The following is a 15,050-nucleotide window of genomic DNA, read 5'->3' on the forward strand; positions in this document are numbered from 1 at the left end:
AGATATTCAAGTTAATATAACAGACAAACACATTCTGTCTAAAATAATAACACACAGTTGAATCTGTATTTAACCAATTGTTTAATGACAATTGCAGTCCAGTCTGGAAAAGATATAAAGTTCAAGACTAATAATATCCTTAAAGGTCCAGTTTTCCAGTTAAGAAAATAGGAACAAATGTAGGTTGTAGACAAAGTCTTAATCTGTTTTTAAGAGAGATCTGTTCATGTAAACCTTCGCTAAACTAAATTCATAGGTACTTAGAGCTGTAATAGTGCTTAATAAAAAAGATACAAAAATCTTTTTTATGCTGAATTAGGTGTTAATCAATCCACAGTGAGACAAGGAACTCGAGTACTGTTGCTACTCCTCCTAAAAGTGAATATAAAAAACACCTGACAACACCTAAACAACTTTAGATAAATTCTTTGTTTACATTTGCAGCATTTAGCAGACATTTTTATCCAAAGCAACTTACAATTATGACTGAATACAGTTTGAGTTATTGAGGATTAAAGGTGTTGCTCAAAGACTAACAGTGGCTCCTTGGCAATGGTGGGGCTTGATCTGGCAACGCTTTGATTACTAGGTCAGGACTTTAAACCCTGTGTCAATGATAAGAGAAACACCATACAAATTGGGTTTCGATGTAAGAACCACACACTGGAAACAACCGCTGTCCAAAATTGTTTGTTAATTAGGATTTTAACACCATATATTACACTTTGGTTACATTAATGACAGGACAGGTAGTTACAGGTTACACATGATTAATCTGTTCAATTAAGCTAACCTACAAGTCTTTGGATTGTGGGAGGAAACTGGAGCTCCATGAGAAAACCCACACAGACACGGGAAGAACATGCAAACTCCGCACAGAAAGGACCCGGACTGCTCTATCTGTGATTCAAACTCAGGACCTTCTTGCTGTGAGGTGACAGTAAATCTCCAAAATCAAAATGAAATTTTGTACTCAATGGCATATTTGAGAAGGATGCGCTAATAAATAAGGTAACAGCTAATAAATGAAGAAAAGGGCTCTGCACACCAGTACCAAAACTTCATTTCAACTGTGAATGTGTAAACCATCAAATATGAACCACATTATATATCATACAGCATAAATTCAGCACAAACGGATAAGTTAAATTCACATCAATAAGCAACCTCTGTTAGTGACACATCCACCCAGCATTCTCAGCATTTTAATAGCATTTCAAAGCCACTGCAGTACTCTGCATTTTGCTATATATAGCTCTGCAAGGGGTGTTGAGTGAAGGGGTTTAAAATTTTAAATCTTACATTTGTTCCCCTGCCAAGTTTAGTTTGTTTCCTCAGGATCCGCTTAAGTCCGCCTGTGAATTACAGCCTATTAAAAATTGCTTAACATACAGCCATGTGTTCTCCTACTCCTAAATCATCCCTACTGCCATGGCCCTTGCTTTCATTCCATTCTTTTAAAATTATTCAAAAATCAAATTAACATTAATATAACTATGTTACTCAAGGGCTTCTCAAAACAACAATATAATTTGTTGTAAATATTATTCAAAATCTCTTTGAGGTAATTGGTTTAGTAAGTTATGTTGGTGCAGTGATGAGTTACAGTCCTGAATTAGTTCAGTCACCAAAGACAGACTTGCTTAAGCAGGTAAATCTTATATAGGTGATGAATGCATCACTACATCCTGGGTAAGCTTGCAGACAAATTACAACAAGATGCTGTTACACATGTTGACACAGTGATGCAGGGAATATTGAGTGCCATGAAAAGTACATAGTGTTAACCCATTTTATGTTTCATTACCTCAAAAACTATTATTTATTCATTTATTTATTACCAGTAACTGTTGCATCCTAATATGTATCTAGCACCACCTTAAAACACTGGAAACAAGGCAGAAATACACCATAATCATGGCAGCAATTCATTGCAGGGCAATAACAACTTATCCACTTCTGCACTCTCTCTGATCTAGGGGCAATTTCAAGCAGCCAATTTACCCTCTGCATAATTAATAAGAAGCCAAACTACCCTGAGGAAACTCATACATAAACTCTTGTACAGGCAGTAAACAGAGACAAGAGGTTTGAGGTTTGAACCCAGGTCATCAGGAGCTCGGTGTTTTGCGGGTCATCAGGAGCTCTGTGTTGTGCGGGTCATTAGGAGCTCTGTGTTGTGCAGACCCTAACACTAAAAACATTTTTTTGGTGTGTGGTAGTGACTGCCAGTGAAGTATAGTAGAGATTAAGCAATCAACAAAATAAAATAAAAAAAATTTAATCAAGCTAAAAATTTAATCAGATAACTGGAACTGTATACAAAGTGATCTCAAGGATGCTGAACATTTAAAAGTTCAGTTTATCTTTTTTTAAATTGAAGAAATCAACACTGCCTGTCAGGTCGCTTAATCTTAAATTATGTCAGCACTGATTAGAATCAACTTTCATGTTGATAAGTTACAGAAGTTTGTAATATGATGCAAAAAAAAACTGCAAAATGTCACTTGCAAAATGTTTAATTTTGTGGTGTAAATATAGCACGGTCTCTACTTGAAAAATAGTGTCAGATTAAAATGTTAGTTTATAGTCAAATAATGATTTTGTAAGGTATTTCTGCTTTGCTCCCATTGTTTTAGAAATTGGTCCTGTGATTAAGAATTTAATAAATAAATGTGGCAGATTAAATGTTTTTCAGCTCACTTATCTCACTTCTATTTTTCTGCTGGCAGCACAGAGTTAGATTGCAATTACGTTTTGTAGGAAAAAAGGATCAATTTCACTATTGATCAGAAGGCAATAATACAAGGCTTCTTTGCTTAATGAAGAGGGGGATGGGGTACATATCAGACCTGTTGTGTTAAACTTCAAATTACATCCTGGTAGCCCTGTCGATAAAATCAAAGTCGACAAAGCATCTTTGGGCCCTTAGGAGAAAATTGGATTATAAACACGTTATTCAGACTATACTGTTTAAAAACAGATTCTTTTTTAAGAATAAGATTTAAGATTTAATTCAAAACTGCAAAATGTGCAAAAATGTGCAAAACTTAAATTTAATTACTGTCTGTGTGTCTAATTAATGTAACTTCACAATTCTTGTGAGGAATGTTTTAATTACTTACCAACTAAATTACTTTAGCTTTTTACTCTCTTGTGCTTTTAATAGGATTTGTATCTATTGCGAAGTGCATTAACATGTAATTAAATCTCTACTTGACCAAACTGGTTAAACTATCATGATACACTCTGTAATAGAAATCTCACGCAACATAGGAGAACCCGGGAGTTCCATGAATCTGTTTGCCAGCAGGTTTGTAGAAGATACCAGACATGATTGCTTCTTCTCTCTATGTACTTACTACCCTCAGGAGAGGTTAGTCATTTTCTAACACAGGATGGATGAGATTGCAGGACAGAACAGCTTAACATTTTATTACAACATGTTACTTGACAAGAACTGCTCCATTCCTCATCCTGACAGGCAGCTCAAATCAGTCAAAAAGGGGTTTATATAAAATAAGGTGTAAAGGAAATGCTCCTGCAGCCTGTCATATTCTCATGTGTGTTGTTATTTAAGTGTCATGTTTGCAGGCCTTGTTCACTGACCATGCTGAACATTACACTCATTTAAAAGAACAAAGTGTCTTTTAACTTGTATTCTTTAAATATTAAACCTATGGACCCTAGCCATTATTCCTTTGCTTTTGTTTTTACTCTAAACAACATCAATTATTTAATCTAGAAGAATGTAAAACAGGTACCTTGGGGTGCTTGAGTGGCGCAGTGGTAGTACACACTAGTCCACCAGTGGTGACAAACTCGCAAGCTTGAATCTCAGCTTTGCCACAGGCAGGTCGGGTGCCAATACAGACAGAGATTGGCTCGTCCAAAGGGTGGGAGCTCTGGAGGGGATTCAACATAACTTCTGCAATAACGATCTCTGCTGGCTGATCAATGGCACCTGCACAGAGACGGGGGATAACGGAGATAGGTGTATGACTCTCCATACATGATACAGATCTTCTTATGAACCCACCTCATGCTGATAAAAAATAAGCAGTCGGCTACTTGTAAGTCATGAGTGGAGGTCAGCAGCAGTAGAGGAAGCAAAATGTGAACTACATTGAGAGGATAGTTGGGTAAAATTGCATACAATAAATACATTAGTTACCTGTTTTCTTAAGAATTCTTAACATACACCCTGGGCACAAATACATATTTTTAATATAACTAACTTCAAAATAATTCAAAACACAGCCCTTGATTTTTCACATATAGCACTAGCCCTGATTGGAAAGCTTAGCCTGTGGAATATTACAATACTACACATTCTTGCATCAGTTTAAATATACAGACACTATGTGGCAGTGAAGACAATGGCTGCGTCCGAAATCGCATACTTTAACAGTACGTACTAAATTCGAGGTACTGCTCAGACATTAAGGCGGTAAGCTCTTTCAGTACGCAGGAGTGCAGTATGCACGCAACCTCGGCTGTATTACGTCCACCATCTTACCAACTTTATGTGTTGCATGACGTCTCATTGCCACAGTTTAAGCCCCACTGTTCATTAAAATCAGACATAATTAATTCTGTCACTCTCCACAAAGCTACTCATAATGTTATTCAGGGTTGTACTTAATCATAACATTTGGAATTATTTTTTAGTGCATTTTTCTCCCCATTTTTCTCCCGATTTAACGCATCCAATTTGTCTTCCGCTGCTGACAGACTCCAGATTTGCATCCAAGGAGAGCACACCGCTGCCCACTCCTTCTTTACACATGTACAGCCCTCCTCTTCTCGCACGGACGTCTCTTCTGCCAATTAGGGTCCTTACACAGCGTTTGAAGACCCACCCACCCACATATAGTCCGGTCCCCACCCTGCAGATACGGTGGCCAATTAGTATCAGCTGCAGGCACTGCCAATTATGCCCGCCAGAAGGCGCCCAGCCGGCCGGTGGCAACACCGAGCCTCAAACCTGGGAGTTCAGAACATTTGGAATTTTTCACTTACTTACACTTGTAAACAGCCGACTCTCCGATATTCGCCATCTTTCTTCTTCCACTTCGAACGCTTTAGCAGCTCCAGTTGAATTATGGGATCAATTATCAGACCGCAGTGTACTGTGTTTCCATACTCAAAAATGGTTGCCCATGCAGTAGGTCATATGAGTACTTTTTGAGTACTGTTTAATGAATATTACATATTCAGACACACTACCCGCTCTCACGTACTGCTTTCACGTACTGTTCAGTATGTTAGTATGCGATTTCGGATCCAGCTAATCTTTTAGATAAAGAACTCACAGTCTAAAACTGCTACTACGTTTAATGTTCTAATCTGCCATGCCCATAATGTTTGGCAGGTGAGCGGGCACAGGTCATGCCTTCCCTGCGCCTCATTAACGTAAATTGCAACACCTGGGGAAAAGCTTTTTAAGCAAAACTGGGACTCTTATCTCTCTAGAAACAGTAGTAGCATGTTGGTTTCTTTAGTTGCCAAGGCTTCTTCTTTCTCAAGTTTACTTTTGCTGCCATGGCAACTTCTCCAGATCCTCTAGTTGCTACCTATTTATCAAGTTCCCCAGTTTTCTGTCTCTAGTCAGATTTTTGGCTGTAACTTGCTGATGGTCTCAGTAGCTGGTTTAGTAACACTCAGCTGTTCTGTGTTGTGCATTTCTCTTTGCTTTTCATATTTTGTCGCATTCTGTTCTGTTTCCCAAGCCTCTGGCCAAACAGCAGATAGCACAGTTAATAGGGTATAATTCTATAGCACTTTGTTAATGCTGTTCCTGAATCCTGTTTTGGGCTGCTATGATGTTTATTTGTTTGGTCAATTGTTTTATTTATTTTCCAAGTTTCTGTTCATGGTTTTCCTTAGTTTTTCTTACTTTTTTCTTAATTTCCCCTAAAGATAATACTCAGCAGGGATACAATCTGCATTACTATGTTGCATTATTATGTTCTGTGTGCAAAACATACTACTCACTGCATATTTAGTTAAATATTTAGAAATCCATGTTTTTGTGTTCAAGGGGACCCGAGGCTGCTTTGTCAGGTGCAGATAGATGGTTATTATTGCCTAAGGACATGTCTTAACAGAACCTCTATGATTAAGGGTGAATATGATCAGACAAATTCTTCAAAGCTTCATTTTTAATGATGGCTGAGCCGTTTGGACCACTTGACATTTCACGTCTTTGGAGTGTTTTTAATTTAGTCTGCACTGACACTGTAATACTGCTTAACTGTTTGTACAACATAATGTAGGGCTAATGCCTAATCTCACTGCACATGTACTATGGTGTGTACATATAGAGGCAGTAATCCAGGAAGTGTACATCAACACATCACTCTATTTGAGGATGAGTTTAAAATGTAATAATTTGTGATCCATGAAAATAATTACTTTTGGGTTAGCACACACTAGCTCTTTGAAGCCAAATCCCAGTTGTAGGACATGGATCTTACACTGTAAAGGAAAGCACAACTCTCATTAGTCACCCAGCCTACCTCCACCCCAATATTCTCTTTGCACTCTCTTAGCAGGCTTATTAAGATTGCATCTCACTGAGTATGCTACATGGCCATGTGTTTGTGGACTTCCCATCTTAAGTTTCAACCATGTCTACTGCTAACAGGTGTACAAGATCATTCAATTCACTTCATTTTCATGTTTTCTTGCTTTATCCTGGTCAGGGTTGCCACGTGTCATGCTTCCCAGGAATCACTGAGCACAATGCAGCAACACACTCCCACATAGTCTTCCTTTTATTGCATTTTACAAAACGTCCCGACTTTTCTGGAAATGGAGTTTGTATTTGTGCAGGCAACATTGCCCCCTAGAAGGTAGCACTACCATCCCAGAGTCAGCCAAACCTTTTTATTCAAACAGCTTTTGTCTTGACTACCCTAGTTCTCCATAACTGATATATGACATTAATGCCATCATAAAGAATAAATATTGTATGTTTAAAGTGCTTGTTTATCTTTTATAGCCTTTTCCAGCTTGGTATCAGTTAGCTTTGTTTTCAGATCTTCAGTCAGCTGCTTACAGGAGCCAATGACTGTTGAGTGCTAGCACAAGGTCTATAGAGTCATAAATTTTGTCACACTCTAGAACAGGGGTGTCAAACTCATTTTCACTGAGGGCCACATCTGCATTATGCAGTCTGCCTTTTAAGTCTTGGACAATTTTTGTATTTTTTTTGGAGGCTAAATTCTGTTTGATGTCAAAACGCCAAATTTACTCTGTATATTATTAATGTATATCTACGTACATTTATGTTGTACTCCTTTACCACAGACACAGCCTCATAACACAAGAGATGTACCGGTTTTTCTTCTTGAAGCACAAATTGTATTCACTTTCCCGAGTTACCTTTCTTGTGCTTCAATTTCTCTTCTTGTACAATTTGGGATTATTTGTAAATATTTCTTAACATCACTTGCTGGAAAACCGCCTCAGTTAAACGCTGATATGGAAACACTGCCATCTAGTGGCGGGATGCAGTCACTTTCCGGGTCACAAAATCGGCATGCATTGTGGGAAATACAGTTTATGTACGATTTTACAGTGTATTTTAAGACAATCATACGTCTTTTAAGCTCTCCCGGGCCACATAAAATGACGGGCCTTGAGTTTGACACGTGCTCTAGAATTGTCATTAGCTGGCAACTCTAAATTAAGTTATACAATCTTTGCACATGCCACAATTATTATATTGTTTTATGTGTTTTCACATTGAAAATCAACCATATATATGTAGTCTGAGCAGAGGGTGCCCACATTTGCATAGAACTGTATTTCACCCAGATCAGGCAACTTAGTTTAATGATTTGATCCTGTTGCTCAGTTGGCGTGGGTGTCCGTCTGCACTCCTGTCTCCCGAAATGTACAGTATATTCAAAAAGCACGGAACAAGATGTCTACAGTCAGAATAAAAGATCTCTGACTCAGCAGAGGAAAACAGATGGTGAAGGAGGAGAAGATCATAATGGGTATTTAGCCCCATTTGAATGCTGGCTGAAATGCTGGCACAAAATAAAGGTCTTCTTTGACTAATCAAGTTCTTTTTCAAAGAGTAAAACACTGATATTTCTTACAAAGTGATGTGAATGTAAGTGATGAGGTATATGTCTCAGAGGAGCTTTAATCAAATACAGTTGGTTATAAAGCATTTCTGAAGAATTGGGTTTTCAATAATCTAGAGTTGTAACTGTTACCTGCTGAGCTGCTGTTGCTCCACTTCACATTATTAGCAATTAAGAGTTGACAGACAGCTTAAGTTAAAAAAATGACAAAATGACTTCTTAAAAAGGTTACATGCTGTGAAAGTGACGCATTAAGAGTCCACAATTTTACTCCCAATGCGTGGATGTATGTTCTGTTAGCAATGAGTGTGCCTGGAATAGATAAACCCAGTCATTAGAAAACTAGCCACATAATTTTCATAATTTTGGCCATCAAGTGTCAACAATTTGTACACATATTTCTATGATAATTAGGTTGGTGTCTTTAAAAAAAATGTTCATCATTAAGCATAATACACAGAAAATAAAATCAGTGCCGCACCAGAAAATTTCTGAATGTGCCGGCCGTCAGCTAATAATTTGATTTTCCAAGCTAGACAGAAAACTATTTCTATCAGGAATAAGCAGCTAATAAAATCCTTTTGTGACAAGCAGTTCAGAAGTGTCACGGTGACTTTACCAGACAGTCATTTTATTGACACAGCACTGTGTAAATCGGTGAGTATTGCATACCTCAGTGCCAACACCTGAGCAGCTCTGCAAAATAACACCATAGCACAGAATGCTAGTAACTCCCACACATCATTCCCTCCTGAAAAACTACTGAATCTTTAATTACTGATGTGTGTACACAATATCACTGTGTGATGTAATAAAACCTACTGTACATCTCTATGACAACAAAAGTGAGTGTAAATCTATGATTTACAAATAATAAATGACATTATTATTTGTCATTATAATGTCAAATAATGACATTTTTTTTTCTTTTTTTTTCTGATCTTCACACAACACACAATGCTGCTTTTAATTGATATTTTGTATATTAAAGATGAACGTTTATTTACAACTTACATCACCCGTGTGAAAAAGTAATTGCCCCTTAAACCTGATAACTGAATATGCCACCTTTGGCAGTAATTTCTGCAATTAAAGTTTTTTTTACATCAGTGTGGGGGAATCTTGCCCCCTGTTCTTTGCAGAATTGTTTTAATTTGAGTCTTGCTACAGCATTCTAATGGGATTTAAATCATGGCCATAACTAGACCACTTTAAAACCTTAATTAAGTTTGTTTTAAGCAATTTAGAAATGGACTTGCTAGCATGCTTCAAATGATTGACCTGCTGCATAACCCAACTGCACTTGAGATTTAGGTCACAAACTGGCAAATGTGAGAAAAGCCTTTGTGTTATTTTTGTCAGCAGTAGTTTGTGCCTTGAAACTCACATGGATGCCATTTTGCCCAGTGTCTTTCTAGATTTGATTTAATAGCTTGAAAGGCAACTAATTATTACACACACATCATTTGAGCCATAAGGTTCAAAATCACATGCCTCACTGTGGTAAAAACAGATTGGCTGACTGTCATAAAAATGATATGCTTTTTGCATGCAACATGCAAACAATTTGGGGTGCAACACACAAAGACCAATAGGTCACATAAAAACTGAAGAAAATATAAAAACCTTTCACATTGCAGCATTGGAATAAATGTTTCAGGCTCACCTTATAACAAGGTTTTATGAATGTATGTTTAATTACTTAATCACTAGAATCAATCAGAGTAATCTGTCATAAAAATTCTTTTTAACGTCATGGTAAAAGCCTTATTAAAATATTGAGAGTGCAAGAAGCTGTTGATGTTATTTTACTTTGTGCTAATGCATTTACAGACTGGCAGCAATCAGTACGGACTTCTAATTTATTTTAATATGACAGACTACTTTATATAAATAAAATGAATTCAGCAGTAAAACTGTACATACAGCAGACTGACAGTGGCTGCAAAATCCTACAAGGCAGAGAATAAAGCCTACGCAAACATCTAAAGCCAGATGTTCACTGATAAAGCCAATTTAGGCAAATCTCAAAACTGTCCCATTTTTGAAGAACACGCCCAAGAGAAATCAACTATTCTTTAAATTAAATTATGTTGAGGATCAAACTAATTTATTACCTTGCAATAGAACACAGATGACAAAAGGTAACAAAAAGTACAAAGACACCCTGGGTCTGTTTAGGTTCTCAGTCAACCAGGTTATAGTAGTCTTGAGGCTTAACCTTTCGGATGAGAGGTGAAACATCTTCGAGAACCTCAAGGAAGTCCAGTTGCCTTTGACTCACTCAAGCACTCAAGACCCTGGACAGTGTACCAATCCTTCATAGCACTTACACATACACACCTCACCTACACAAAGGAAATTCAGAAATGCCAGTCCACTGTTTGCATGTTTTTGGGAGATACAGTTAAGACAGAGGGTAAAAAAAAACACATGAACACCAGAAGAAACTGCAAAACCCTTAAAGTGGAAAAAACAGATGTTCCACAATGTCCATGTTTAATTACAGAAATAAAAATGTCCTCAAAGTTAATCTGACATAGCTACTTGATAATGGCATATTTAAAAAAAAAAGCCAAAATTTTGACAAATCCTTTGCAGAAAAGATAAATAAATAGGGCATTTTGTTGCAAACATTTCTATTCATTTGCTGATTTTATTTTTTTGATGTGAGCTAAGTGTCACATCATTGTCATTAAATTATTCTGACAGGTATGCAACAGTACCTAATTACTACATTTGAGCAGTTTGCATTATTTACATATATAACACATTTTAGACATGACTTAAATGAAATACTTCCAAAAACAGTTGAAATCTTGTGCTGGATGTCTGTTTTGCACTGATGTGATCAGAGAAGAGAAGCCCTCTTTTTAGACAGGATTTTAAAATCCTTAAAATGTCTCATTAGAGCACAATGTGAGGAGTATGTTGTTTCTTTCCAGAAATTGAACAGTGCATTAATGCTGTAAAAGCAGTTCTCACTGAGGAATACAGGTAAATACAACAATGAATTCTGCATTTTTCTGGGATCTGCAATCCACACGATATTTAACAAACCTTTATTGTTCAGCAAGCTCAATCAGCGGCCTCTCGATTCAGTCTCTCCAAAACTTCCACTTCACTAATTGGTGCTGTGACTTTAATAACTTTTTCTCTGGATTTACTGCCCTGTAATTATAAAATAATAATAATAAAAAAACATAATAAAACAACATGGAAAAAAGGTATGCTATTCATAATGAGTAAAGTCTCTAGTAAGAATTCTCTGTATTTTAATAAGTATGTGGCACCTTATCCAGTGTTATTTCACTCTTCTTCAGCTCTAGTACTTTGCTCAGGTAGCGTACTAGTTCTGCATTGGCCTCTCCATCTGTGGGTGGTGCAGCAATAGCAACCCCTACTGCCTCTGAACTTACATCTGCAACCAGAGATAAATACATTAAAAAAAAGATACACATACCTGTTTTATGGACACATTCAAATTGGTCAACAAGTAAAACTTGAATGTTAACTCAACCTGTAATGGCATTTTGCTTTGCTCCAGGCTTGGCATGTATTGCTATAGCAATCGCGCCATCTTTAAGGGTGGAAACTGGGCCGGTTGGTGTTTCAGGCTGCTTCTTCTGAGTGATTTTGCTCTGGTGATAAAACAAACAACAATCAAGTAAGCCATGTCATCACGTAAGCTATAGTTGCATTTACAATAGCACACTAGCAATACCAGTATGCAGCACACAGTGTGAGAACAAATATTAACCATTAAACAAAAAAATATCATATTGTGCACACTAAAGTTTGGTAAGAACAAAAAAAATTTGGGATGATGAGAAAGTATCACAAAAAACACACAGAACAAATAGAATATAAATATCTGAATATGTTGTTATAAATCAGTTAATGTCCTCAGTTCCCAAATCATTAAAAAGTCTCATTGAAGCCGCTCAGGTGGCACAGCGGTAAAGTACGCTAGCTCACCAGAGTTGGGGTTTTGAATACATCGTATCGAACCTCAGCTCTGCCTCTCCGACTAGGCTAGGCGGCCTCATAACTGGTGCAACTGTGGCCCCTGCTGGCTGACTGATGGCGCCTGCACAGGGCTGAGGAATAATGCTGATGGGGGTGTGGCCCTCCTTACACAGCGCCTGTCAAGTATATGAACTCGACTTGTGCGAGCGAAAAATGCACTATACTGACTGTGCGTACCGGAGGGGGCGCATGTCATTTGAGAGGCGTCCTCAATCAGCGGTGAAGGGTCGAATCAGTATAGAGGACGCATTCAGGGTAATTGAACACGACTAGACTGAGGGATAAAAATTGGGGGGAAAAAAAAGGGGAAAAAATATAAATAAATAAAAAAAGTCTCATTGATAAAAAAGGTGATGGAACACAGGGGTAAACATGCCTCCGTCCTAACTTTTTTGTCTTGCAGGCATCCAAGTGTAAACATGTTTCTATTTACAAACTAATATAAAGTAGATCAGTAAAACACTGGATTGGTGTTCAACCATTTTATGATCATTTAATATACGTACATGCAGTGCATATACCAGCTTTACAAACAAGTTTACATTAAATTTCTATTCAAAATGGGTGAAAACTTAGTAATTGTAATAGTATAATTTAACTTGTAATGCTGTTAGATATCACAAGGCTTATATCAAACTTTACATTTTAGTTGGTGGGAAGTTGCATACTAAGTTTTCTTGTAGTTGTAAAGGTCATTTAAATTATTAGCAAAGACAAAAATCTAATTTGCCTGGAAAATAATAGATTAATGACAGTTAATACCAGTATTAAAATGTTTGTACAAAGGTGTGCAGGTTGTGAAAGGATTTTAGATGGTTACTATAGAGCAATGTTGTTAAACCTAAAAGTGAGTTTATTTTCGACTTTTTAACATCAATACAACACTTTAAGTGCCAAAAAATTGCTGGGAAGCTATTCAGTCGATGGCAGTGATAAACACTCCTAAAACTGTCCGTGAAATGAATTTCATCCGAAAGGTTAAACCTCAAGACTACTATAACCTGGATGACTGAGAACCTAAACAGACCCAAAGTGTCTTCGTACTCTGTTACCTTTTGTCATCTGTGTTCTACTGCAAGGTAATAAATTAGTCTGATCCTCAACATAATGTAATTTAAAGAATAGTTGATTTCTCTTGGGCGTTTACTTCAAAAATGGGACAGTTTTGTTTTGAGATTTGCTTTTCTATAAAGGTTCACACAAGCCCATCAGATAATGAACAGGTCATTAAGTTTATACACTTGTTGTTATATGTGTAAATAATCTGCTTTCTCCTACCGGTTTGTCTTTTTTAGGCATATTGGTGGTAGATTTTACTGAAGCAGAGAGCTGTTTACAAAGTCTACTCTTATTTCCATTCACTGTAAACAGCGCTAATGTGGTAAAACCAAGGCCCCCCTTTGTGCAGTACATGAGGTCCACATTAATAACATATAAAAGCAATAAGTTACAAAACTTCAGTCGCTTCCACACAGCGACGCAAACAACCACCAAGTGCTATTAAAAAGCAACCGTGTTCTACGCATGCGCCGAAAACGCAGTGTTTTTAATGTCAACACTGCACCGCTAATGCGCAAACTTTTAAAATAAAACCAGCGACCTGTAAGGTCACGGTGTTAAGTACATTTACTTTTTCCAGCTACACGTCAAACTTACGACATCACAGCTGGAATTTTGTCTGTATTTTAAGTTCTGATTAAATAGATTTAACCAGTCAAAAAATAATAGCCAGTATCATTTACCTGACTCACAGCCTGGAAATGTTAACAGAGAACCAGACAGCCCATAATTTTACTCTTAAATCGATTTTCAATCTTAGATTTGTTTCCCTGTTGCACTGTTAACTGTGTCTTCACTATTTACTCTTATTATTCTTGCAAATGAGCATGGATTCTTGTTTGTGTCATAGAACAAAGAAGGAACACAGTTTGCTGTAGTAACTGAATCCACGTGTATTTATATAATGCATGACTAAGGTATGAAACTTTGGGACTATGGAACACTATGACATTGTTATGTGATATTTTAATTATTAGGTTAAAAAAAACTAATCAAAAGGCCCGTGCAGACCCACCACCCGCATGATCTAGGTTAAAATTCTTGTTGGGCACAGGACCGGGGCAAAAAGGCTTTTGGCGGTGTTGAACTTGGCAGTGGAACCTGGCTCTTGGCATGTGGAATGTAAAGAAATACAATTTGTATTTAATTTCTTTTTCATGTTTTTAACATTGTTTTATCCTGGTCATGGTTTCAGTGGGTCAGTTTTTTCCTGAATCACTCAGCACAATGCAGTAACACACCCTAAACACAATGACAGTCCATTGTGGGGCCTCCGCTCTTCCCTCCTGACCTCAGACATATACAGTATAATCATGTCAAAGAAGCAAGCATACTAAATATCATAAAATAATCAAAAATGTTTGTTTTTTCAAAGAATGGACTAATTAAACATGTTGTATTTAATGGTAAATAACATATTTTTATTAATGAGTTGATTTGCCACTCTGATGATGAAATGAATTGTGTTGTTTAACATTTTTTTTATAATACAATGGCTTCAACTTACTGATTACTAGTCTAGTACCCTAACCACTAACCCACCAATGCCCCTATAAATAACTCATATAAATAAACTAATAAAACTACCTATTAAGAACTAATTATACATAGGCAATAATACTAGTAAACAAAAGTATGTTGATTCATATTTTTCTTCCTCTTCTTATTTTTCTTCTTCTACTACTACTTCCTTTACTACCTTTACCCTTTACCTCTACTACTACTACGATTAATTTTACTACTAATACCACTATTAGTACTAAGTCATTCGTACTTACATTATTAATACATTTACACCACCACTTTGTCTTCTACAAATAAACTTAAATTAAAAGTTTTTATTTTTATTTTAGATACCCA

General features: G+C 36.8%; 2 protein-coding genes across 4 annotated transcripts in view; both read right to left on the minus strand.

Annotated features, from left to right (window-relative positions):
- The window catches only part of map1ab (microtubule-associated protein 1Ab), a 67,126-nt gene extending 63,333 nt beyond the window's left edge, over positions 1-3,793 (minus strand). The window contains exon 1 of the mRNA XM_063000697.1: positions 3,765-3,793. The gene's annotated coding sequence lies outside the window, so the exon portion shown is untranslated. The remainder of the gene's footprint in view (positions 1-3,764) is intronic.
- An 85-nt stretch (positions 3,794-3,878) lies between these two features.
- Positions 3,879-13,621, minus strand: c8h15orf40 (chromosome 8 C15orf40 homolog). Of its 3 annotated transcripts, none has more exons than XM_063000701.1 (5): positions 13,410-13,621; positions 11,623-11,743; positions 11,396-11,523; positions 11,163-11,273; positions 3,879-3,964 (listed from the first exon to the last, which is right to left on the minus strand). In XM_063000701.1, exons 1-4 carry the CDS (start codon positions 13,542-13,544, stop codon positions 11,181-11,183), a joined length of 477 nt encoding a protein of 158 aa, XP_062856771.1. In that variant the 5' UTR covers positions 13,545-13,621; the 3' UTR covers positions 3,879-3,964; positions 11,163-11,180. The 3 variants fall into 3 exon arrangements, with proteins under 3 accessions (XP_062856771.1, XP_062856769.1, XP_062856770.1); XM_063000699.1 differs by lacking the exon at positions 3,879-3,964 and adding an exon at positions 10,191-10,450; XM_063000700.1 differs by lacking the exon at positions 3,879-3,964 and adding an exon at positions 10,191-11,086.
- Positions 13,622-15,050: the final 1,429 nt, after the last annotated feature.

The sequence above is a fragment of the Trichomycterus rosablanca genome, chromosome 8 (assembly GCF_030014385.1).
Source record: "Trichomycterus rosablanca isolate fTriRos1 chromosome 8, fTriRos1.hap1, whole genome shotgun sequence".
Classification (NCBI taxonomy): Eukaryota; Metazoa; Chordata; class Actinopteri; order Siluriformes; family Trichomycteridae; genus Trichomycterus; species Trichomycterus rosablanca.